At 39.7% G+C, this 26,860-nt stretch overlaps 1 protein-coding gene and 1 pseudogene across 3 annotated transcripts in view; one reads left to right on the forward strand and one right to left on the reverse strand.

The window, feature by feature from the left end:
- TDG (thymine DNA glycosylase) overlaps window positions 1–26,199 on the reverse strand; it is a 69,899-nt gene extending 43,700 nt beyond the window's left edge. The window contains exons 1-10 of one of the 3 annotated variants that reach the window (XM_063075228.1): window positions 25,988–26,199; window positions 11,736–11,878; window positions 9,307–9,548; window positions 8,261–8,330; window positions 6,979–7,114; window positions 6,697–6,779; window positions 6,522–6,616; window positions 3,399–3,570; window positions 2,676–2,801; window positions 363–2,255 (exon numbers count right to left, since the gene is read on the reverse strand). In XM_063075228.1, the coding sequence (XP_062931298.1) occupies window positions 2,113–2,255; window positions 2,676–2,801; window positions 3,399–3,570; window positions 6,522–6,616; window positions 6,697–6,779; window positions 6,979–7,114; window positions 8,261–8,330; window positions 9,307–9,548; window positions 11,736–11,878; window positions 25,988–26,010 (1,233 nt within the window). In that variant the 5' untranslated portion in view covers window positions 26,011–26,199 and the 3' untranslated portion in view covers window positions 363–2,112. Of the gene's footprint in view, window positions 1–362; window positions 2,259–2,675; window positions 2,802–3,398; window positions 3,571–6,521; window positions 6,617–6,696; window positions 6,780–6,978; window positions 7,115–8,260; window positions 8,331–9,306; window positions 9,549–11,735; window positions 11,879–25,987 lie in introns of those variants that run through there. The other 2 variants (XM_063075227.1, XM_063075229.1) reach the window with 2 other exon arrangements.
- On the forward strand, window positions 17,392–18,081 carry LOC134360916 (ferritin light chain-like; annotated as a pseudogene).
- Window positions 26,200–26,860: the final 661 nt, after the last annotated feature.

The following is a 26,860-nucleotide window of genomic DNA, read 5'->3' on the forward strand; positions in this document are numbered from 1 at the left end:
GGAACAGAACTGAGGCCACCAGAAGTGGGAAAGGGGGAGGCGGAGTTAGTGAGAACTTGGTAAAGGGCCACAAAAAACAATTACATTGTGTAATGCTGAATATACTAATTATCCTGATTTGAGCACCAATATTGCACACAGGTATGGATATTTGACACTGTACCCCACAGATATGTACAATCAATTAAATGACAATAATTTAAAAAAAAAAAAGTTTAAAGGAGGAAAGACTACCATTAAGTCTTGCTACAGAAAAAGCCTGTAACTTAAGAATAATCATTCTTAATATTTTTTATTGTAAAAACTATCAGACTTTCAAATGCATTTAAAAATCTTTCAATATTATTCATTGAAAAAGTCTCATCTGTCATGTACAAAGTCTATCAACATTTACTACTCATCTGTCATGTTTAATGAAAAACACCATTATTGTATGCTTGGAAAATCTCAAACTCATTCTCTACTGAGTGTCTGTCATAATTTAAAGGGTGTTTTCCCCACTCAAATAAAAATTCTACTGTAAACATACAATAATTATATACCAAAGCAATACCTAGTTACATGCTTTACATAGTCCCATGAAAAAATAATTAAATTGCTCCTAATCCCTGATGCAAGGCACTTCAAAGCACCCGCACAAAACATCCATGTAAACAGCAGTACAGTGCATCATTTAAATAACATGAATGACTTTTACACAGCTTGACCTAGACTTAAGGAAAATAAAATCCATCATTTCCACAGCTAAAAAGCATGTTTAGATTCAGAACAAGAATTTGTTTCTCTTAATATAAAAAGAACAGCCCATATAACCTCCTGAGGAAGAAAAAAACCTCATAAATATTTCATATTGAAAAAACAGCATGCTCCCTGGGTATGTATGAAATCAGAATATTGAGAGGTGATCAAGAGTGAATGCAAATGGCATTTCTGAATACCTAACTTTAATATCTTCCAGACCTAGAAATCTGGACTTCTTGTAGCACCATGGAAAACGCATTAGAAAATCACGAAGGTACATACTTCAAACCAACCTTTCTATGAGGTTCACTGAGTCCACAGTAACAAACAGCAACAATCCAGAGAAAGAATATTTAAAATTATTGGCTTATTAGGTTTACCTAGCAAGAAAAATTCTGTATTATTTATTTAAGCACATCTCATTTACATAAAGCACCAGTTTAAATAAGATTATCAAACACCTCCAGCATTTTGTTGCTCAGCCTTTTGAAAGTCCATTTCTTATCACTTTACACGTCACATCCTTAAAGTCAAGGAGGATAAAATCAGAATGGTAATAAATATCGACAGAGAAATTCTGTTCCTTCCCTGTCAAATTTATATTTCTCAAGTAAAACATATATGAGTAACAAAATGTAAAAGGTCTACTGCATTATCTGGAACCTATCATCCCAGGAGAACAGTTTCTGCCTACTAGAGGATTAACACACAGGGGCAAAGAGGCCAAAGCCAGGGCTCAATGCCCTGTCAGATAAGGCCTGCTTGCTACTGCAAGGCCATACTCTACATTTTTACTACTAAGCACCTCTCACAAACACGCATCACTGGTAAAGCAAAGAGGTTTTTGTGAATATGATTCAGGGAGCCCATTTAACACCACTAAAAACTAACAATGAGACTCCGTTGAGGGTTAACTTCATATATGAAAATCAACAAATCTGCCTCTTTACCAGTGGTAATTCTTATTTGCATGCCTTTCTTAGGCATAAAAGAGATAATGGTATATCTAGGTTTATGCACAGTTAAGAATCAACTATAAATATTCAGACTGTTGTATTTTAAAATTACAGATAAAAAGTGACTCCCAAAAGAAAAATTAATTTTTTCATAAACGAAATACAGTATATAAAAAGCTGGAATGATGGTTAATTCAGATACAAAAACTCATATACAAAAACCCCTACTTTTTCCTTCCAAACCACTTGGGGTCATACAGTTGATTCTACCACACACTTATATTATATAATTGTATTATAATTACACCACTAGGGTAAAATACTAATAAAATACTTCAGTTAGCAAACTGAGGTTCTACTTCTTGACAACTGCATTAAAACTGCAGCATTTAAGCAGAGCTGAGAAACACCATTCTTAAGCATGGTTTCCTTCTTCCTGTTCTTGCATTCCACAATGATTATTAAAGGAAGCAATCTGGTCTGTAAATGACTGGGTCATCCACTGCCCATTTGGAATGTCACTGAAAGTTGATTCTCCTCTTAACCCTGCACCGTCGGCTGCTAGGAGGGGACAAGAATGCTAGTTTATTCTATTTAGAAGTTATAAATGATCAAATTAGTAGTTTTTAAGAGTTAGTGAAAGAAAACTATTATTAAAGTTGTTAAGCAAGCTTCTTGAATATAATTATAAGTTTCTGTCTTATTTTCAGATGTACTACTGATAAATCCTCATTTTTTATTAAAGAAGGAAAATGCAACTAGGATGGCTTAGAGTCTATGACTTAAAAGAAAATGAGCTGTAAACACCTGTGTAGTTAAACATCAAATAACCATCAAATTTTCACTATTAGTTACTAAATAAATTTTTATATTGCCATTCCCATTCTTCAATAATTAATTCTCTTTCTATTAAATTTTTCCCCCGATCCTGACTCAACCAAGTCTTTGAAAAGGACACACAAATGGAGGGGAACATACTTGGCCCATTAGAAGAGAAGCTGCAAGGTTCACTATTGCACGGATTTTCAAGATAAGCACCACCATAAGCTGCTTCATAACCTGGATCATATTTTTCTTCCTTAACAGCCATCTTCTTTGCATCCTCTGTCAGGAAAGTAAAAAAGATTTAAAACTGATTCTGTACAACAATTTTGAAAATAGCTTTATTCAGAAATCATGAATAATCCTTTTCTTGCGTATTAATATATACTGAGATGCACCTTTTGCTATAATCTTTTAAGTTCTTTGTAGCATATACTAAATTAACTCATAACAACTGGGAAAACCTATTATATTTAATTTTAGGCAGGGTACAATGTTTCTTAGATCCTCAATGTTTGCAGTAATGCCCAGAGTAGATAGAAGACCTTGGTAAAAAGAGATTTTAACAATGACTAATGGGCTGGCCTGTGGCTCACTCGGGAGAGTGTGGTGCTGATAACACCAAGGCCACGGGTTCGGATCCCACATAGGGATGGCCGGTTGCTTACTGGGTGAGCGTGGTGCTGACAACACCAAGTCAAGGGTTAAGATCCCCTTACCGGTCATCTTTTTAAAAAAAACAAAAAAACAATGACTAATATCCATTATCAGAGCACTATCACTGCAAATATATTTTTCTTTTCTCCTGTTTTTAAAGCCACAATATACTTCCTGTAATGTAACACAAAATGAATAAAAATTGTGATGACAGTGACATACCTTGGGCAAGCTGTAGGTCAAATGTATATTGCACCTCTTGAACATCTGTGTTTTGTTCGATGCCTTTCAACTGATCTCTTAAGTCCTTCAGCTTAATGTAGTAATGAACTTTGTCCTGGGCTCGAGGAAACTGAGCACATCTTGCACTGGATGATGGCATAACATAGCAGAGCTAGAATCATAAAATTGTACAGTTTCAGAAATCTTACAATTCTATTGAATCCACTCATACTGACATTAGAAAATTTATCTTTATTTGGGTTAATAACTTGATATTTTACCACATACAAATATATGTAAAATCAATAAAAGTAGTTGTGTTTAAGTTCAATCTATAATATTTACTTATTACAAAGTTAATAATTAAAATACAATGAGGCCTACTCTCCCCAGTGTTCATCTATCAACTAACAATCTTTTCTTTTTAATAGCAAATATATGGTTTGCAATTCAAAAGGGATGGAAGGGCATATGAGTATATAATGAAGTCTTCCTTCTTAACTCTCTCTCTATCTACCTAGTTCGCTTATCCAAGGGCAATCAATATTGACAGTTCTATAGGTACTCCATGAATAATAATCAAATGTGTCCAGATAAGAGTTTTCATAACAGAAAACGGACTAGTATACCTTTCATGAATATTCCATTGTTCATAAAAGAATATCTGCAACTGGGTAATTTATAAAGAAAAGATTATTATTTCTTACGGTTTTAGAAGCTGGAAAGGCCAACGTCCAGGAGACACATCTGGTGAGGGCTTTCTTGGTGGAAACTCTCTACAGAGTTTCAATGGCAACACAGGTTGTCACATAGTGAGGGCTGAGCAAGAGCCATCAACGTGCTCACTTGCTCTCCTTATAAAGCCACCAGTCTGGGCCGGCCCGTGGCTCACTCGGGAGAGTGCGGTGCTGATAACACCAAGGCCAAGGGTTCGGATCCCTATATAGGGATGGCCGGTTTGCTCACTGGGTGAGCTTGGTGCTGACAATACCAAGTCAAGGGTTAAGATCCCCTTACTGGTCATCTTTAAAAAAAAAAAAACAAACAAAAACAAAGCCACCAGTCTATTCCCTGATAACCTGTTAATCCATGAATGGATCAATCCATTCACGAGGGCATAGTACTCATAATCCAATCACCTTTTAAAGGTCCCACATTTCAAATATCATAGTCAGATTTCCCACCCTCCTAACATGTTACAATGGAGATCAAACTACAACATGAGCTTAGGGGGACATAAAAACTACAGCAGGATTTGTATTATCTTTTAATTCCATTTTTCCATGAACTTTTTGAAGCACCCTTGTATGTGTATGTGTGTGTGTGTGTGTGTGTGTGAGTGTGTGAGAGTGTGTGTGTGTGTGTGTGTTTATATGCATATATATATAGTTTTTTTCCTCCCTCACCCCTTTTTAAAAACATACAAATGGTAACATGCTCTACTCCCTGTCCTTCACCTTGCTTTGTTTTCATTCAACAATGTATCTCAGAGGTAATTCTGTATCAATACGGAGTAAAAAGAGCTTCCTTTCTTTATAGCCAGGTAGAACCTTCATAATTTATTTAACCAGAGCCCAACAGTGGATATTTAGGTTGTTTCCAATCTTTTGCTATCATACGCTGTAGTGAAAAACCTTGCACATATTTAATTTCAAATATGTATGACTACATATATCTGCAGATAAATTCCTAGAAATAAAATAGCTAGAGGAAAAGACATTTGCATTTATCATTTTGGTTGATGGTAACAAACTGTCCTTCAAAAAGCAGAAATAAATAGAGTGAGGCTGATGGATTATGGATATTTGTTGCAATTATTTAATTGGCCTCCATATCATGTATTACAGGAAAAAACACATTATTTATTTATTTTGGTTATGGAACTTTTAGAAAAAATCCTGATTCATAAAGATACGTAGGTGCAAATGTTATCAGATTTTGTAATAGCACATTTTCCAATCTCAAGATATTCTTCAATTAAAATGATTCAGAAACTTGAAAAAGGAGATTTTCTTTTGTTTGTTTCAAAGCTGAATTACTAACATCAGTAACAGTTAATATTTCGCGATAAAGAATAAATTTTTAAAAATAAATGCATTCACAGCTCATTGAGAGGTCTTCAAAAATTCATGAAAAGATTCGTATTATCTCTTAATTCCATTTTCTCACAAACTTTTTAAAGTGTTTTTGTATAAAAGCTAAAACTACCTAATATGATATGATCCAACTTCAATTATTATTGCACCTCTGAGGCATGCCTGTGTCTGGCATTTAACAAACAATGATGCCGTACACTATAGGAAGTAGTAAACTCACTGCCCAAGTAAATAAAGGTGGGCCTCCATTTAAAGAAATACCAGTGCTACAACCTAACTCACCAACTGCATATTTATAATAAGGTAAAAACAGAAGAAATTTTTAAAAGAAGTTCAAATGCATGTAGGTGGCAGAAACTTTATTCTGAGGTCTCCACAAAAACACTGGCTTTTCCATCACTTAAAATGTTTTTTAAAGTTGTGAACAAAACATAAAACTATATTTAAGAAGCAAAATTGGAACCAAATATCTGCAGAAGCCCTGCTGAAATGATAGTTTAAGAACCACTATGTTACTTCATGATGACTTTGTCTATAAGACACTAGTACCAAATGTCAGTTAGGTTGGCTGGATGCTTGTTTTGGATGTATTATTTACATAGCTCTAAAATGAAGTTGGGCTAAGATATATAAATGGGGCAATATGTTTTACTAATCAGGATCATGCCTACATTTACATGTTTGTTTCACAACTGAGTACAAGGGCTAAACCATATGAATTTGACAAGTATATGCCATTAAATTTATTTTGAAAGTAGTATGTGAGCCAGTTCCTCTTAATATTTTAGCTGAATAACACAGCATCATTAAAACATTTAGCTGACAAATGTTGCTCTTTCTAAAAATACTTTAACAGTATCTGAATTAATTTGCAACGATTAGTTCAAGTTGCAATGCAGATATTATTCAACAAAATACAGTTAGTGTGGGTTTTTTTTTTTTCATGACATTACGATAGGTAGGAAAATTAGCTAGAAAAAAAATTTCATATTTAGCTTCCTTACAAAATGCAATTTTAAGGACTTACAGTTTCTGTGTCTGGGATCTTATGGGGTTGAAGCCCAAATTCCAAGTTCTTAACCTTTACTCCAAAAACTTCTTTACTAAAAATTTCATAAATACCTGAAATGAAATACAAACTTATTTACATTGCCCATAATGTTGGAAAAGAAAAAAGATAAAATTTAAAAAGTAATTCTTACATTTTCCATTAAACACTGCTATTCGTGGCTGATATTTCTGTAATTTCTGTACTAGAATACGTCCTCCTTCACGAAATTCTTTACTAAAATTGAATTAAAAAGTAGTCAAAAAATAAATACAGCAATATTTGTAATTTACTAAATTCAGGCAGCTCCCAATGAAAGAGCATAAAACATATTTGTTGAGCTCAGCTTGAACTAGATATATACGATGCTCCTGGAGTTTATGAGGCACATCATGGTCAAGGTTCCAATCCATAAAAATAAGTGTTATGTAATTACCTGGAAAGGTCTTTGCTGCCTGGAGTCGTCCTTTCCACCATATTGGTAAATCCAATACCATACTTCCCTGGTAAAGTGTGGTCATCCATATGACTCAGTTGGACCTCGCTTAGCCCTGACATAAACAGGCACTTCCCTGTGAAAAAAGAGTTCAGTTGATTTCTGCAGAATGTCAAAGGTTTTAGAATGTAGTTTTTGCTACATTCTATTCTTGAAATTAAAAAAAAAAAAAAGGACTTAGGATAATTAAAAATTCTAACATAGGTCAAATACTATATTGAGCAATTACTATACTATGTGTTGGGTACAATGCTAAGCCCTTTTCATAAGATTCTCTGACTTAATCATCACAATTGTCTTATACTATTAGTACCTCCTTTTCACAGTGGGTTAAGGTAAATGCCTCTCTGAGAATACATAGCTACTCAGTACATAATAATTGATGATACCATTCCCCATCCCCGGAATACCTCACAGATAAACATACACCAATAGACTAAAAACACTCAAACACCCTGACACAGGAAAAATCTAAAAGTTCAAATTTTCCTACAAAATTTTTTTTTAAATAATGAAGACAGTATGTTATTAGTTCCAAAAATGCATTATCATTTGCCCTAAATGCTTTTAATGTTACTTAAATAATCAACTAATATTTCCTGAGGGCCTACTGCATGCATTATTCTGCTATGCTGTGTTAAGACAATTTATATGTAAGACGACTTTATATATAAATCAACAATTGACAGTAGTTATACTTGGTTTTAAATGTCACTCTAATAGTATGAGGGTCTTTACAACTGTTTTCAGCTAGATACAAAGTATCTGTAGAGAATGTCTCCAGTTGCAGCATTTCATAACTATTACAACTTGATTGCCAATGATCAACGCTTTCATCACTCTTAGGAAATAAGATCAACAGAAATCTGGAAAAGTCAGTATACCATCTGCACTGCCACAAAGATATATTAATGTTACTAATGTCTGTAGATGACAATTTTAAAAAAATCATTTAAAAAAAGAAGTAAAACTTATTGAAAACAATTCGAACAGAGAAACTATTCTTTTTCATGCCTGTCCATTCTCATACAACAAAATGTTAACAGTGGCATATAATTTCAAACCCTTATTTTCACGCACACACACACACAAAGAGAAAACATGAAACATGAATGTATATGTACACACAGTCTCTCTTTTTAAAAACATAATTGGTTTTAAAAAACCTATTAACAAAGATATCTAATTTGAAAATAAATTAATAAAAAAAGTAATCACTTACAAAAATGGTTTCCAGGCCCAGGGTAATGATGCCCTTTGTAAGCAGCCATTAGTCCTGGGTTTATACCGATCTACAAACAAAATAATATAAATTTTAGTCTCAAAAAGTAGGGCTAAAGCCTAGGGCTTCTATAAAGAAGTGGTAGACAAAATTGAATTGATTAAAATACAAATTTAATCTATTATCATAAGCAATACCATTGATTGATTACTACTCTTGATTAACAAAGTATTCCACAAGGAGGAAAGAGATTTCCTTTACATTAAAGGTTTTGTTGTCGTTTTTTTTTTTTTTTTTAAAGATGACTGGTAAGGGGATCTTAGCCCTTGACTTGGTGTTGTCAGCACCACGTTCTCCCAAGTGAGCTAACCGGCCACCTATATAAGGATCTGAACCCTTGGCCTTGGTGTTATCAGCACCGCACTCTCCCGAGTGAGCCATGGGCCGGCCCTTGCTGCGGTTTTTACAAACCAGATTCATTCCCTCATGACTCCAGCCCCCATAGCCTCACCCAACCAGGCTGCCTTCAGTCTGGAAAGAGGGAGGTCCTAGAGCAATCAATCAGTCTGAGCCCAAGTCTGGTTCTCACTCCCAACATATACCTTACTCTACATCACCTACACAGTTGTTCACATGCTGATGTTTCTTACAGTTACTGACAAAAATAGAAGTTCAAAATCAGTGCTATCATTTATGGAGTACTCATAGGTATCGAGCAATCTAAGTGATTCATGTGGATTATTTCTTGCAACCCGTGAGGGAGGTATTAGTATCACACTTCTGTCTCATCAGTCAGGAAACTGGTGTTTAGAAAGATTAAGGCTTGTCCAAGATTATACTTTGTGACAGGATTTGAACCCAAACAGCCCCAATCTGGAGCCCACCCTCAGAGCACTCCCATATAATACAACCTCATCAGGGTGACACCATTTACCACTAAAGGGATTCTTAGAAATGATTTTCAGCAAAATGCTATTTGCAAGGACAACTGTTAAGCTAATCTACCAATGCTATTTATAAAATCAAACAAGGACAAAAATTCTTACAATCACAATGTCCAGATTGAAGGTCAAAATATCAGGGAGAGTCTTGGTCAAAAGTTCAGCTTCTGAAACACCATTAAAACGGTCTACTTTTCTTTTTACTTTAAATGTGTCTGTAATTTTTTCTTGCTTTTCTTTTGATTTTGTGGACTTGCCAGATTTTTTTGGCTCAGCAGGTTTTTTGGGTTCCACTGGTTTTTTTGGTTCTGTTGCTCTGGGTTTTCTTTTCCTTCCCTTTGGAGCCTCTGAAACACAATGATTTCCATAATATAGATGAAGAAAACCTTAACTTAGAAACTTTAGCAGCTTTCCCAGAAAAGTCAGCCTATGAAAAAGTTACCTTTTGACCTATCTCCCCAAAACTACATTATTATATTGCCCAACACCAATCTCCTCTGCAATATCTTCCCCTTCTTTGACCCTAGAACTAGGTTCATGCAGGCCCTACCCCACACTTTCCCTCCCCTGCAAGCTGTTCTTGGGAAGAAACTCACATGATACTCATAGATTGATTTTCCACACAATCTTATTTGGCATCTTGGCCTCCCTGGGGATACAAAGTATCTACATACCATTTTATAAGAATTCTAAATATAAATACATAAATAATAAAGTAAACAAATGTAAGAATAAATAGAAAAACAGGAAGGAAGGGAAACATTTTAACTCAATTTCTCCATAATTTCCAGTAGTAGAGAAACCTCAAATGGTTCATGGGCTTGTTTTAGAGATTGTGAGGTATATTCTGATCTACTCACAGTGACAGAGGTGAATTCAGAGGTGCTGAGGGTGAAATATATGGGCTGGCAGTATTTATCAAAAGGTAAGACTAGGGATCCGATCTCAGGACCTAAAGCAGAGTTTCTCAACCTCTGCACTATTGATATTTTAGGATGGATAATTTTTTGTTGTGGGAGGCTGTTTTGCACATTATAGAACATTTAACAGCAGCATCCCTGGCCTCTACCTATTAGATGTTAGTAACAGTCTGCCAGTTATGATAATCAAAAATGTCTCCAGACACTGCCAGATGTCCCTCGTGGGGCAAAATCACACTTGGTTGAGAACTTCTGACCAAATTACCCAATAGGAAGCCTTGGTTTCTGACCCTTAATTCTTTAACATCTCTCCTAATTTCTCAGGCCCATACCCTGTTCTACTCTTCTTTGATGTCCCCCACCAAGTCTGGCAGAATCAAGGTAGTCCTTCATCACTACTGCCTCATACTGCTTTAGCCACTCCCTGTGCCAAGGGATCCACCACCACTGGCTTGTCCTAGTGGTGACAAGTCCTAGTGCTCCCTGTCCAGAAACGTGGTAGAGACAAGTACAGGAGGTATCTCCAATGCATTGGAGTTAGGTGTGTTCCTGGAATCTTAAACGAAATTCTGAACACATTTCTCACAGAAATACTGTGACACTGGAGAAAATCATTACCTTCTCTCCACCGCCCCCCCCCCCCCCCAAAATCTACTCTCCTACTCTTTTAAATCGCTGTCTTTGTGAATGGTGCTTCCTTCAATCAACTACCTACGCCAGAACCCTGGGAGTTACTTCCAGACACCTCTTTCTTCCTCAGCCCCCACATGAAATCCATTAACCATGGCTGGGTAATTCTACCTCCTGAGTATTTCCTAATTCTGTCTTTCTCCAGCCCTTCATGTTCTCCTCATCTCTTCCCCAGTTTATTCAAATAGAATCTAATCTACTCCTTGCCTCCAACTTCTGCCTTGCTCTCTATCACCCAGTCTATCCTCTATAATATTTCCAGACTGATTTTTTAAAATGCCAATCTACTTAAATCAGTACTTTGCTTACATTCTTTCAACAACTCCCTATTGCCTTTGGGACAGAATAGACATTCTCTAGGATAAAAAACAAGCCTCAACTACCCCCATCCAGCCTCATCTCTCACCATTTCCTTGCTATATTCCAGACTCCTGTGAACAGAATCACTGTTTTTTTACTGTGTCATGCTTCTTCATGTCTGTGCCTTGGCGCATGCTGCTCCCTCAGCCTGGAACCCTACCCACTCTGTTCTTCATGGGATGAAGTCTCCTTACCCTTGGAATTTCAGAGCTCTGGTATTGTTTCCTTGCTCTGAGAAGCTGCCTCTGAACCCTCCGTCCAAGTTAGGTGCCAACCTCACAAACTCAGAGCATTCATCCTGTGTACCTCTTTACCACTTAGTACGCTGAGGTATAATGTGTTCACTTATTAATTTCCTCTATTAGGTTGTAAGATATCTGAAGACAGGATCCATGTTCTTTTATTCCCCAGAAACTATCACAGTGCTCAGCACATACTAAATACTTAAAAAGTGGATTACATTTTTTAACACTAAAATGGATCTAAAATTCATCATAAAGCCCTTTCTTTCATAAGTTGGCTGATCCAATATCTAATTTTCTAAACTATCATGGTGAAAAATACCTTGTACAGGTTCTTGAGCAGGAGCTGGGGCTGGAACTTCTGCTGGCATTTGCTGTTCATTTATAACCGCCATCCTAGGAGCTTCAGCTGTCATTTGATGAAATGGAAAGGTATAAAAAGCTTGAGCTTGCTGAAGGGAATAGCTGAAAGAAAAATTAAGTATAAGATACAATAACAATAAAATTACCCAAATGTAAGTTTAAATGATCAGCTGAAAAAAAATATCTTCAGGATCCAAACATTCTGTAACCAGACTGTAATATTTACTTAGAGTAAATAGGGAAGGAGAGAGAGGAGGAGGATCTATTCTTGTATGCACACATTCGCCCAACCTTTACTGAGTGCTTATTTGCCAAACATTAATTCTCATACTGTTTAATGATAAGATGTGTCACCAATAAAACTTACCAGTCCTGTCAAGTCAGTCTGTATTTTCTCTGAAATGGGATCATGGGAATTTTTTAGTAGATAGACTTGAAAGGCCTGTCAACCATACAGGGTTCAAATGTTCACAAATACAATTTGTTCCCTATGTTCAGTAATCATTTTGTCACAAAGAGCCCCTCCAATCTAACTTAAGGTTCTCTTTTGGCTTCTTTGCCTATTTACTTATTTTTTCACTAGATTTGTTATTTTGTTGTTGGTGGTATTTTGGGGGGTTTGTCACTGCTATGGTTTGAACGTGTTCTCTCAAATTCATGTGTTGGAAACCTAATATCCAATGCAATACTACTGAGGGATGGGACCTTTAAGAGGTAATTAGGTCATAAGGGCAGAGCCTCATAGATTAATGCCATTATCGCAGGATTAGGTTATTGCAGGAGTGGGGTCTGATAAAAGGATGAGTTAGGCCCTCTCCCTGTGTCTTTTTCTGTCTATCTGTCTGTCTGTCTCTCTCTCACCACGTGATGCCTTCCATTATGTTAGGACGCAGCAAGAAGGCCCTCACCTGATGTAGCCCTTCGATCTTGGACTTCCTAGCCTCCAGAACCATGTGCCAAATAAACTTCTACCACTTATAAATTATCCAGCAGCATAAAAAGGCTAAGATAGCCACTAAATAGAAACTAGAAGCAGATATTTTGTAAATAGCTGTTGAGTTTATAAAAGAAAAAAACCCTCTAAACTTCTCTTCTGAACACGATCTAAACTCTGTTCAAAGTAAAGCCACGTAGGCCTTCAAAGAAAACAATTTCAAAAAAACATTTCTGATGACCTTAAGCCACTAGCTCAAGCTGTTGCCATCAGCACAAAGTTAGGGGAGCGATCACATATTGATGAAACTCAAATTATAGCTAATGCCAAATAATGTCATACAGGAGGAAAAAAAACACTAGGAAATAAAATGGAAAAGTACAGTTTACTATTTGTAGAGAAAGGTCATGTTTTCTGTGACAAGACACTCTAACTTATTAGTTTTCTTCCTCCACGACTTGCAGAGAAAGAGAGTAGGGAGCCCAGAAAGCAGAGATCAAAAAGGAAAATGAGGACACTTTAAATGGATGAACTCTGTAGTATGTAAATCATTATCTCAATAAAATGGTTAAGGGAAAAAAAGGGGCAATAAAGCATTCCCTGGATAAGCTTAAATGGCTTAGGGAGACACAGGGTTATGGACTACTTGTGGGTGGCTAGGCCAGAATGCTGGATGCTCAAAGATAAACAGGGGCACAATCCCAATGGACAAACCACTGGAGAGGCATTTTTGACTTCAAGCTGTCTTTAAGGGTAAGCTGGTAAAGAAAAGGTTAAGAATTAGTGAGAAAAATATTATACAATATCTTAAAAGTTTCATTTCTTTAAATATATTGTTCTCAGATTATTAAAAAAATAAAGATGATACAACGATTTAGTAAACTATAGTACATTAACATGAGAAAATATTATCTATTAAAAATTAAATTTATTGATATTATATAAAAGCAGAAAATTTAATATGTATTTTAAAGTGTAAAAGAATACAAAACAGTACTGTAAACTAAGGCTGCACATGGGGAAACTATGTACACAGGGACTAGAAGTTAAAATGTAAAAACAAAGAGAAATGAAGTGCTTAGAAACCTGCCTGGCAGAAAAAATGTCCCGTTTTCCACACTTCTTCTCTTTAATACTATTAGCAGCTCTTTTCAATAAATTGTTAGAATATTGGTTGTTATGTGTTTATGATTTAAATATTCTAGTGAGGAGTTGGATATGGCTAGGTTAGATCAAGAGATCTTTAGCAGTTAACCCGTGGAAATTCTGATAAAACGGGCTGCAACTTTTGATTGTGGGTAATGGCATTTTACCTGAAATGCTACTAGCTCCTTTAATTTGAATATATACAAGTAAAGACACGGTCACAATGAATGAGTGGCCAAAAGAATGCAGGAGTTCTTAGTCTGTCACATGGTCAGGAAGGCAATCTATCTACTACTCTCCCCCATGTTTCTTGCTACCACTTTCAGAGTTTCTTGGATGTGTCCCACTTTGAGCACTTCACAAAATCCAAATTTAAAATACACAAATTCGGTAGATACCATTCACACTAAAAAAGGATTCTCCACTTTAAAAAAATTTTATAAATTATGGCTACCTTAGTATAATTAGGGATCATTAAGCATCTTCAGAAATTCTGGGACTCAGAAACCAAAAATCAAAATTCTAGAAATCACAGTTGGCTGAATAAAAAGTAAAACATAATGAAGAAAAAGAATCTGAACTTTTGTACTTAGAGATATGTATCAATTTTGAAAAAAGAACCCAGAAACGTATCTATAATAATGACGAACCTCCTCATCTTTCTAAAAACAATCTGTGGCACTTTACGATAAGTTAGTACAGAAAAATAAAAATAAAGCTATGGAAAACAGAATGTGTTAGTTCTAAGGTGATCTACTATCTTTGAATGTTAAATTTAGCCCGGTCATCTCAACAGCTTTCTAACAGCCAGAACAAAAGAGGATGGATTACAACATTCTTATTATTTGGCAGAAAAAAGCATTATATCTACACAAAAACCTCATGAACTTGAATGCTAGGAAATGAAAGAGTTCTGAATAATTTAATTTTTTTAATAATAGCTAAATTTGTAAGCAGCATAAACCTGTTTTAATCTCAGCATGAAAATATTTCTTAAATACATTTGTTGCATTTATATTTGTCACTTCATAATTCAGAATTCTACAATGTTTCTGAACAATAACTCTCTAGGAGAGGGATAGCAACAAAGAGCAATGAGTCAAGTCATTCTTCCTCTCCAGCTTCCAGTCCTTCACCATGAAAATGAGTGGTTAGATTCAGTGATTTCGACATACATTGAGAACGTGCAGAAAACAGGACTATATGTGTCTAGACTCAGAACAGACCCCGAAGATATTTTATTTTCTATAACTCCCTAATACCAAACTTACAAACATAATGAAGCTTTCACTTCCCTGTGTTCACTTTTCTCCCATCATTTACGTGTGTCCCCTGTTCTGTTCTGCACTACCTCTGTTCTGCCCTACCTCTCTCCTTTTCCTGCAGTTTACCCCTTCTTCTCTCCCAGCCTCCATTTGCATGCCTGTTCTGCTGAACTACAGTTCTCACAAGATTGGTTTTCATAGCTGTCTGAAATTGATGAACTGTATTTTCTGACAATCTTTCTCAAAACACCCCCCCCCCCCCGACACACAGAGTTAAGAAGTCTAGTTAATTCAGATATGTTGGATTTCAAAAAACTAAATATTTAAGGGTTTCTCTAAAATTAATGACTCTAACTTCTTTAATCTTCAGTTATTTTATGCTATTTTAAGGATTTAAGTTGCTATTTTCTTTTTAAAAATTTTTTTATTTTTTAAGTTTTATTTTTAATTGACAAATAACTATATGGGGTGCAATGTGATGTCTTGATACATGTGATACATGTATCTATTGTGGAATGATCAAATCAGGCTAGTTAGCATACTTATCACCCTAAAATATTTATCATTTCTTTGTTTTTTGGGGGGAAGGAGGTGGCTGGCAGATACAGGGATCTGAACTCTTGACCTCGGTGTTATCAGCACCACACTCTAACCAAGCCAGCCCAAATATTTATCATTTCTTTGTGATGAGAACATTTAAAATCCTCTCTTTTAACTATTTTAAAATATACATTGTTATAGTATGGGGAAAAAAATTGGAAACAAAGAAAACCTGTAGTCACCGAAATGTGCAACAGAACCCAGAACTTATTCCTTGTAACTGTAACTTTTTACCCATTGACCAGTGTCTCCCCTTTCCCTGTCCAGCCTGCTTCCCTTGCCCTCAGCATCTAGTAACCACCATTCTACTCTATTTCTATGAGTTCAACTTTTTAAAATTCTGCATTTAAGTGAGATCATATGGTTTTTGTCTCTCTGTCCGGCTTATTTCACTTAGCATAATGTCCTCTAGGTTCATCCATGTTGTGACAAATCACAGAATTTTCTGGGTTTTTTGTTTGTTTGTTTTGCTTTTTAAAGGCAGGATAGTATTCTATTGTGTATATATATCACATTTTAAAAATCCATTCATCCACTGATAGACACTTAGGTTGTTTCCATATACTGGCTATTGTGAATAATGCTGCAATGAACTTGGGGTGTGGACATCTCTTTGGCATACTGATTTCAATTCCTTTGGGTATATACCTAACAGTGGGATAAATTGCTATTTCCTGAATATGTTTTATTATCTTCACTTAAGCATATATAATCCTGAATACTTTCAAAACAGTAAGTGCTACATAATCTAAATGCTTGCCTAAAGGGGGCTAGTTATATAAACTATGATGGACTGCATAACTATTACAAGACTGCATTTGATACTGCTAAGTGTGTATTCACCATGTGCACAGTCTACTAGAAACTGTGAATACAAAGATTAAAATAAGACAGAGACCCCAGTTCATTTAACTATTCCTCATTACAATATGATTTCAAGTTTCTTCACTATTTGGTTATTTTTTGGTGCTCAGAATCAACAAAATACTCCAGAGCCTCATCAGACTGAAACCGAGCACGGCTATCAACTGCCTCATTCTTGAGACAAAATACAGAACACAATACATTAGCTTTACTGGCACCTGCATTATACTGTTGATTCATACTGGTTTACCATCTATGAAAACTGCCCTTATATTACTTCTCCCTCATCCCACACTTTACCATTGACTTTTCTGTACCTGAGTACAGGATTGTGCCTCCTTTTATAAAAGATGATTCACCATTCCAGCCAGTCAGGATTTAGGTGGGCTCTAATTCAATCTGTCTATTCCACAAACCCCATGCCATCAGCACCTTGAAGTTGTTAAAATGTTAAAAAGCACAAAGTTGGGGCTAGAACTTCATGGCATATCAGTATAGAACACTCTTTAGTCTACCCTTCATTCTTCCAGTAGGAAACCAGCTTTTTATTTCACCCAACTGGACTGCCATCAGTCCAGCTTCATTTTGCACACAAAGAAAAGCAGTATGGCAGTTGTTAGCGAGGGAGGCAGACAGAAGCCAGACCACTTGTATTCAGTTTTGGGCTCTGCCATTTACTAGCTCTGTGGGCAAGTTCCTTAACCTCTTTATCCTCCAGCTTCCACGTCTGTAAAATGGGAATTACAGCACCTAATTCATTGGTTATGAGGATTACATTAATTGGCATATGTAAAACACTTGGCAGCATGCCTGCCCAGAGGTCCCGCAGATCTCTTACTTCAACAGTGTTTGGACGGAACACACCCAGGGACTCCCTCTTTTCCAGCTTCCAACCACCCTCCAACGTCTTCTTGATTCATGACCTCTGAGAACATCTTCTCGGTCACCTTCTGCTTCAATGACCAATGAATACCGTTTTTTTTTTGTGGTTAGCTCCATACTGACAACCAACCATTAGCTCCCAGATTCATCAGAATTATTCCACCGAGGTGGAGACCACTGTTAAGTGCCTGATCAATCTGCATCTGTAGGCCTCCTACCTCTACTCCTCCCTCAGCTTCTATTTCAACCACGACAATGTGGCTCTAGGGGCTGTGGGCCACTTCTTCTGCAAGTTGGTGCCCAGCATCTCCTGAAGATGCTGAACCAGTGTGGCGGCTGTGCCCTCTTCCAGGATGTGCAGAAATGGTCTCAAGATGAGTGGGGTGAAACCCTGGATGACCCAGAATCCGCCATGGCCCTGGAGAACAACTTGAACTAGGCCCTTCTGGATCTTCACACTCTCGGTTCTGCCCACACAGATTCCCACCTCTGTGATCTCCAGGAGAGTCCACCTGACGACGGGCGACCACCTGACTAATTTCCTCAGGCTGGCCTGCACCAAGGACAGGCTGGGTGAATATCTCTTCAAAAGGCTCACCGTCAAGCACGACTAGGAGCTGCCAGAGCCCAGCAGCCTTTAATGGGTCTTTCTGCACCTTCTGGTAGAAGGACTTCTGCCTGAGCCTCATGCTCTAGGCACTAGGCAGCTTTTAACCACCCTGGAGCCCTCTCCCAAGCCTTGGACCAAATGGAAATAAACTTTTTGCAGGAAAAAAACCCCAAAAACCTAAAAAACAAAATTTAGTAAATCTACAATAATAATAATAATAATAATAATAATAATAAAAGACAATTTTAGGTACCTCCTGTCAACATCCCCCTGATGCTAACTAATACTGTATAGGTCTTGCCTTTTTCTGAACTTATACTGTAGCCTAGTAGTCACGAGTTCCTTTTAAAAATGCTCAGTAACCAATGCTAAGTAAAAATTTTGTTTAGAATCAATGTCTATAGAGGACAGACTCTACCTTTGGAAAGAACAGAGACCCATGTGATTATTTCCAGACTTCAGGCCCTGCACTGTTCTCTACAAGTCCTCAAAGACTGCTGTAATCTGGCCTCTCTTTTGAAATACAACTCATCCAGGCCAGGACATATGTTTTCTGTTAGAGCAGCTAAAAGTTCTCTTAAATGTGATCATTGATCTTGAGCTTTAAATCTCTTTCAAACATTTGTTCTGCCATTTCTAGTCTGATAATCACCTTCCTTAACACAAGAGATGAAAAATCAAAATCAGAACTAAGTACTTACATTTTCTGTGTACTGACACTGTGCCAGTGGACTGGGCAGAAAACTTAAAACTTTTTTTCCTTTTCATTGTTCAGATCTCATTAAAACAGTCCTTCCTGGGTTCTTTAACATTTCTAGAAAGCCTGATCTCATCTGAAGGTTAACCTTTCCTGTCTGTATTTCTGTATTCCTAGTGGTCCATGTCACTCTCTTCCAGTCATTTTTCATTTGGCATCCTACTTTCCATCTTTGGTAAATGTCCTTTTCATGCTTGAGCTCAGTGGAAACATACTAGTTTTCACTTTTTTCCCCTCTCTGTTTTAGACTGTAAGGGCTTTTTAAGACTCTTGAACTATTTTCCCTTTTTAAAAGAGTCTATATCCATGGAATTTTTTTGAATGTTTTGAAATTAATCTTCTAAAAATAAAAAGTAAATTTATTATACCCATAATTCCATTCCTTGATTAGCACAAAGTCAAGTATAACAGAGAATTCACTTTCTCAGGATTACCTGGAGCTGAGTCATTTCAGAACCCCCAAGAATAAACTCTTTAGAATATTACACAGAATTTTCCATATGTCCTGAAGGTGAAAGCTTTGCAAACAAAAAAATCAAAAAATGGAATATACACCTATAAATGAAGTTATGACAATGTAAGTCACAGCTTGGAGCTAAACAGTGTACCAGAATCAAATTATTTTGCTATAAGACACTGAATAAAGTCTTATAATGTGTAGTTCATTTGATGATAGGCTTTGCCCAGGTTTTAATTCTGCACTGAAGTAAGATCACAAGGGTAGCAGAGATTTCCACAAGTTCTAGTGAATGCCTTACTTTTATAGTTCTTTTAGGAAAGAAGTGTACAGTACTTTATTCTAGGATTTGATCCACAAAGTCAGGATAAAGCACACACTTTACATATATCTCTTTTCCTAAAAGCTAAGACTATTTTGGTTAAGTACACCCTTTCCACATTAACACCTGTTGGGAAAATGGAACAATTTGGTCAGGCTCCCCTCACTTCAGAGCCGGTTCAGGGTGGTTCCGTAAACATCTTATGTGTGTGGGTGGAGTAAGTGCGCCTGCAAGGTGGCGCCACTTTGGCTGGTGTTTTACTGCCTTGGGCGCCCACCCTGCGCAGCCATGTTTTTCCAGACCTGTGGCTTCCAAGGACTGTGTGGCTGGTTGCCTAGCTTATAGACCTGTGTGAAGGTGTCTGGTGACCCAGCCTGGCGTGTGAAGGGTTTGTGACCCAGTCTGTGGATGGGCTTGAGGGGTCTGGGAGCTCCAGACCCAGCCCGAGCTCGACAATTGGCCCAGTCGGTGCAGGATTACTGGCAGGTAAAAGAGCCACGACAACTAGCATGGTCACCTAGTTTTACAATTGGCATCATGAACAGGGTTAAGAGATAGACAACTGGAGCTGTGAGCAAAATTCGAGACATTAGCCTCGCAGTAGCCCTTGTTGTAGCCAGACAAATTGGTGTAGTCGGCAGGATTATGCCCGACAAATTGGTGTAGTTGAGCAGGATTACACCACATTTTGCGTAGCCTTCGACAGGACTCTGAGCAGATACAGGAGCTGAAAGCCCTTGGAAGAAGGAGGAAATGTAGCTATTTGTAAATATGCTGTGCCCTATGGCCACCTTTCTGTTGACCCGGACCTGTGCTGCACACTGTACTGGAAGGCAGCATAGACCAGGTACTACGGCAGAAAATCCCTTGGGAGGGGGAAGAAATGTGGCTGTCTTTGAGTGTGTGGTGCCCGGTGGCCACTTTTCTGCTGACCGGAGCCTGGCTTTTGCTCACTCTGCTGCAAACTGATTGAAAGCTGAAGCAGAAAGCAGAGTTGTTAGGAGATGATGTGCAGCTACTGGCAGATTCGAGGCAAAAAGCAGAGTCGTTGGAAGCATGGATAAATGTCCTGGAGGACAATGTGCAGCAACTGGCCAGTCCTGCCCCTCACACCAGGGAAGACGACCAACCCAATGGTGAATTGGGGGAAACCAAGCATCTCCAGGCACAACCTGTTGTGCATGAGAAATTGAGGCACAAGCAGCTTATGGGACTGGACGGACAACTGGTGGGTGATCCACAGGTGACCCAGTTCACTACCTATGTCCTGTATACCCAGGTTGAACTGGTTGACTTGGGGAGACAGTTCAGGCAGAAACATGGGGAGACCCTGGCTGCTTGGCTGTTGCTGTTATGAGACCTATGGGTGGATAGTGAAATGTGCTCTGGTGAGGAGGTGGAGAAACTGGCTTCCATCACCTTGCACCCATCCCTGAGGTAACGGCTGCAAAATAGACACAGATATGCACCTGGATGAGGTAATCACTCCTTGATGGACTGGGTGAACGCACCTGCCTGAACCGTGTGGGCAAATGCTGGAGAATTGCCCAAGATTGTTAGTAAATGGCAAATGTATGCTGAGCTGGTCCAAATCATTTGAGAGCTGGGGATGTGGCAGTCCATGTTTAATGTGAACACTCGTGGCCCGGACGATGAGAACTTTACAGGCAGCATGAGAGACATAGTGCTGTGAAATGCCCCATCAATGTCCTTTGGGTTGCTGATAGCCATACTGGCCCCATACATTGGTCATCCTATACATGAGATAATGACCATGATATCTGGCTTGGGTGAAGTAGAGGATAGAAGACAAGCAAAAGGGGTCCAAAAGGTGGCTAAGACCAAACCCTCAAGAAGTACTCGGTATTTTATCCCAGAGGGACCAAGCAAGACTAGCCATAAGCAGATGTGGCTTGACTTGCTTGCAGCAGGGGTTGATAAAAAGAAAATTGACCGGCAGCCAAATGCAGTCCTGTTTGTCTTGTGGCAGCAATTGCGCCCTGAACAGTGTTTCACCAAACATTGGGAAACAGGTAGCAAGGTATGCTCAGTGGATTTAAAGGACTTTTTGGTTGTCCCCGAGGAGGCGGATGAACTGTTCCATTCTGATTAGGGAGCAGGCCAAGGTACTCGTCTTTTGGGGGCAGGCAAGGACCAGAGGCCTCATGCTAAACTGGTAATATATTGGTCGAGGACGAATGTGCAGTGTGTTTTGGCATTGGTGAATACAGGTGCAGAATGTAGCCTGATATATGGCAATGCAGATAAGTTTCCAGGGACCACAGTTCGTATAGATGGCTATGGAAAACATACTACTGAGGTCAAAGCTGTGTCACTGCCATTGGGCATAGGAAGATTACCTCCTCGTGTATATACTGTATATGTATCTCCCGTAGCTGAATACATCTTGGGAACAGATGTACTTTATGGTTTGCACCTGCAAACAACAGTTGGAGAATTTCGGCTGCAAATACAGACAGTAAAGCCTGTGTTACGAGGATATGCTAAACATGACCCACAGGTGTTAGCCAAGCCAAGACGTGTAGTTAATGAAAAGCAGTATCGCCTACCAGGAGGACATGCAGAGATAAGTGCTACTATATTGGAATTAGAGTTCGTCTGGCTCAAAGCCCATTTAATGCTCCGGTATGGCCAGTGAAAAAGCCTGATGGTACCTGGAGAATGACTGTAAATTATTGAGTACTGAACAAAGTAGTGCCTCCTTTGCATGCAGCTGTGCCTTCAGTTCATGACTTGATGGATCAGCTGATGACTCAGCTGGGAACTTATCATTATGTATTGGGCCTTGCAAATGCTTTTTTCTCCATTCCAATCTCAGCTGATAGCCAAGATCAGTTCGCTTTCATGTGGGAAGGAAGACAGTGGACCTTTCAAGTATTGCCCTAAGGTTATCTGCATAGCCCAACCATCTGTCATGGTTTGGTGGCTGGGGACCTACCCAAGTGGACTAGGCCCAGCACGGTTACAATGTTTCACTATACTGATGATGTGTTACTAACCCTTGATTCTCTTGCAGATTTAACCCAGGCAGCTCCAATGCTGCTAAATCACTTGGAACAATGTGGTTGGGCCGTGAACACAGCCAAAGTGCAAGGACCTGGGCTGTCAGTCAAATTCCTGGGAGTGGTCTGGTCGGGTAAGATGAGGTTCATCCCAGAAACTATTACAGATAAGATATAGGCATACGCTCGACCCACAACAGTGGCTCAGCTACAGACATATTTGGGACTTTTGGGGTATTGGAGAGCTTTTGTACCCCAAATGGCCCAAATGGCATGCTCACTATATGCATTGACAGAGAAAGGAGCCCTCTGGGATTGGACTGAGGAAGTAGAATAAGCTTACTGGGCTACGAAAAAGGCAATATAGCAAGTACAAGCTTTACAAGTGACAGACCCCACTAAGCCATTTGAGTTAGACATACATATAACCCAGGAGGGGTTAGGATGGGATTTGAGGCAGAGACAAGACTGATTCTGCACACCTGTAGGATTCTGGTCTCAGCTCAGGAAGGGTGCTGAAGCGCGCTACACCCTAATAGAAAAGCAGTTAGCAGTTGTGTATTCTGCCTTGATAGCCACTGAAGCTATCACAGGAACTGCCAAAGTCCTAGTAAGGATGACATACCCCATAATAGGTTGGCTGCACACATGGGCAACCAACTCTCAAAGAGGTATAGCTCAGACTCCCACTTTGTCTAAATGGGGAGCATATATAGAACAAAGGAGCACTGTGTCAATGAGTCCTCTGTCCAAAGAGCTGCAAACTGTGCTAGGCCTAGCAGAGGTTGTGGAGGAAACTTTGACACAACCATTACCCATGGAGGTGGATGCTACAGTTTTCCATTCAGTGGAAGTTACATGTGCCATATTATCCCCAGGCAGCGGGAATGATTGAATGTACGAAGGCCTTTTAAAAAAGGGACTAAGGCTATCTACCCAACCCCCATCCCTGAAGGGGAGGGCACGGCAATTATGGCCAACAGTCAGAATTCTAAACGAGAGACCCTGCAAGGGCGGACTCCCCAGTGGAAGCTCTGTCGCACACAGCTGCAGCACCTATACAGCTGCAAATTACCACTAAAGATAAGCTTTTGAAGCCAGGATATGGCAAGAATAGAAATATTCTCTTACTGGCCCCAACCTGTTTGCAACAGGGACAGACAGTACAATGGGAATGGCCTTGCAGAATAAAAGACCCCATATATTCCGGGTAGGTTTAATAGGACCTTAGGGAAAAGGATTAGAGGAAGGCTTGCAAGTTTCACCTTGGGTGACAAGTACCTGGCCTCCTTGAGTAAAGGTGACATGGCCTGGAACAGATGAGTGCTCTATTCCAAAGGGCACATTTGTATTATCATTATGGCCAATTATGAGTCCCCCTATACTGTTACATGTAGACCCTACAGATCCAACAGTGTTAGCAGATAAAGTATGGTATCATAAGCCAGGTAAGATACCTACTCCTGCAATTTCTCAGGATGGCAAACTGGCATGTATCTTACCAGAGGGGCGAGAACTTCCCCTATTGGTACCAATAACTCTCCTGTCTTTTCGCCTGTAGTGTTCTGGCTGCAGGCACTACACCAGAGCCATGTAATCAACATATCGGCCTGCTGAATATGCACTGAACTGCCCATCGGTATGACTACATGATTTGCATGGAGGATCACACCAATGGTTACTACTAACTGGACATATGCAGCTGACAGTTAAAAGGACAGACCTGCAAGCCTTATGGCATACTGAACAGACAATAGGTTATGTAAATGTAAGGGTCATTTACCCTTGCTAAGGGAACATTGCGGAAGATTCTGAACACGTAGATCATACGGCAAGGGACCCTGAAGGGGTGGATTGTTGGAAAAATGGAACAATATGGTCAGGCTCCCCTCGCCTCAGAGCCAGTTCAGGGTGGTTCCGTAAACATTGTATGTGTGTGGGTGGAGTAAGTATGCCTGCAAGGTGGTGCCACTTTGGCTGATGTTTTACTGCCTCGGGTGCCCACCCTGCACGGCCATGTTTTTCTAGACCTGCGGCTTCCAAGGACTATGTGGCTGGTTGCCTAGCTTATACGCCTGCGTGAAGGGGTTTGGTGATCCAGCCTGGCATGTGAAGGGTTTGTGACCCAGTCTGTGAATGGGCTTGTGAATTGAGTCCGAGCTCAACAATCGACTCAGTCGGTGCAGGATTACCAGCAGGTAAAAGAGCCGTGACAACTAGCGTGGTCACCTAACTTTACAACTGGCATCATGAACAGGGTTAAGAGCTAGACAACTGGCGCTGTGAGTAGGATTTGAGACATTAGCCTCGCAGTAGCCCTTGTCCTATCCAGACAACACCAATTTGCAGCATGTCAGAACCAAATTCGAGATATCCTTTTTTAACAGACATAAGCAGATTCATAGAAGTGTCGTGTCTTGCTTAAGTTCAGCATCCATTGGCCACTCAGAGTCAGGATAACTCTTAGTTAGATTTAATAGTATTTTATCTCAATGTAAACCATCACTCCTTTTCTTTTTAAGGATTCTGTCATCACATCTACTTTTCTCATTTAGCTTTCTGCCAGGAGTTCAAATCTCTAAATCTCTGTTTTTGCAAACCTTTCTCTTAACTTATCTAACACTCCCAAAGGACACTGATTCTTAAGATCGTCCCCCAAACCACTGGAAAACTCAAAGACAATTTTTCTTTTTTGTTCGACTGGTAAGGGGATCGCAACCCTCGGCACAGTGTGGTCCGCACCACGCTCAGCCAGTGAGCGCACCGGCCATCCCTATATAGGATCCGAACCCGCGGCCTCGGCGCTAGAGCGCCGCTCTCTCCTGAGTGAGCCACAGGGCCGGCCCTCAAAGACAATTTTTAGATTGACTTGTCGAAGAGTGTTATACATATTCCCATAGAGATATTATCTATCGTGTGACCCTTAACATTGCTTTTGGTAAACTTTTGGAGAAGCCACAGTAAATCTACTAACTTTAAAGTGAAAACTGGAGCTGGATACATGTGACACTCGATCTCTACAGCTCTTTGCACGGTAATGGAGGGTGAAGGGAAATGTGGCCAAGAACGACATCTGGAAAGAGATATTAACCAGAGACTGCTGACTGCTTGCAAATATATTCTAAAGCCAGCAGGTTATCAGGAGAACTAAAAGACGGGTCCAGCCGCACACGGCGCCCCTCGGCGCTGCCCCGGCCGCCCGCGTGGTGAGGAGGGGCCCACCCAGCCCCGCGGTGCGCACGCGCGGCCCCGGCCTTTGTGCTCGGGCCGCGGTATTTAAAGACCCCTGCGTGTGCGCACTCGCCCGCCGGGAGGGGCGTGAGGGTGGGGCGGCGGCCTGCCTCGGCCTACCTGCCCGCGTTCTCCGCTTCCATTCTCCGAGGCCGCTTCCGCGGGCGGCTTCTCCTGCCAGGCAGACGGGCGACTGGTCTCTGTAGTACAGCGGCGTATGGACGGCGACACTACGGGACCAGAGTCTTGGGCCCGATTGTTGGCAGGGCCAGGACAGCAGCTGGGCCCCAGGCTCCTCCCCCAAGTCTCTAACTCCTTCCCACACCCGGACCCCACCAAGAGCACCCCTTCCGCGGGGCACTTCCGGCTCCTCCGAGGCCAATGCACGTAGTGATCGTCACGTGACGGCGGCCCCACCAATCACGCTCGCCCTCTCTTCGAGTTTCCGCAATTCCACTGCTAGCCCTGTCGGGAAGGGCGGAGGACAAAATGGGGAGGGGGTCGGCTGACGTCAGCCTTTGTCCCCCCGGAGGGACGAGTGGTATGCCTTTGGGGGTGCTGTGTGGGTGGGGAGATTATGCTAATCAGCATTGTCCAGTCCTTCCCACCCCAAATTTTATCCTGATTAAAAACAGTGTGTTGTATTATCAGGTACTTAATGTGATGTGGGGGAAAGAAGAGACTTTGGGATGGAAAACCTGGGAGTAGAGGCCTAGGGTGATTTTAAAACTGCTTTGTGAAATGTGAAGCTCTACATAAACTATTGTCTACTTCGTATTGTGAAAATATTAACGTTTGAAGTCTATGATACTACTTGCCAGTCAAGCATCACCTCCTCCTCATAACCTTATAGACTAATCCCTCTTTCATTGCTCAATGGTTCTTATAGTTTTTTCTTTTTCTTTCATTAGTTCTCAACTTCTGTCACTGGTGTTTGTACAAGGACTCTTTAAATGACTATTACTGGAGACAGGCTTTTCTGATTCTTTATAG

This window comes from Cynocephalus volans, chromosome 12 (assembly GCF_027409185.1).
Source record: "Cynocephalus volans isolate mCynVol1 chromosome 12, mCynVol1.pri, whole genome shotgun sequence".
Classification (NCBI taxonomy): domain Eukaryota; kingdom Metazoa; phylum Chordata; class Mammalia; order Dermoptera; family Cynocephalidae; genus Cynocephalus; species Cynocephalus volans.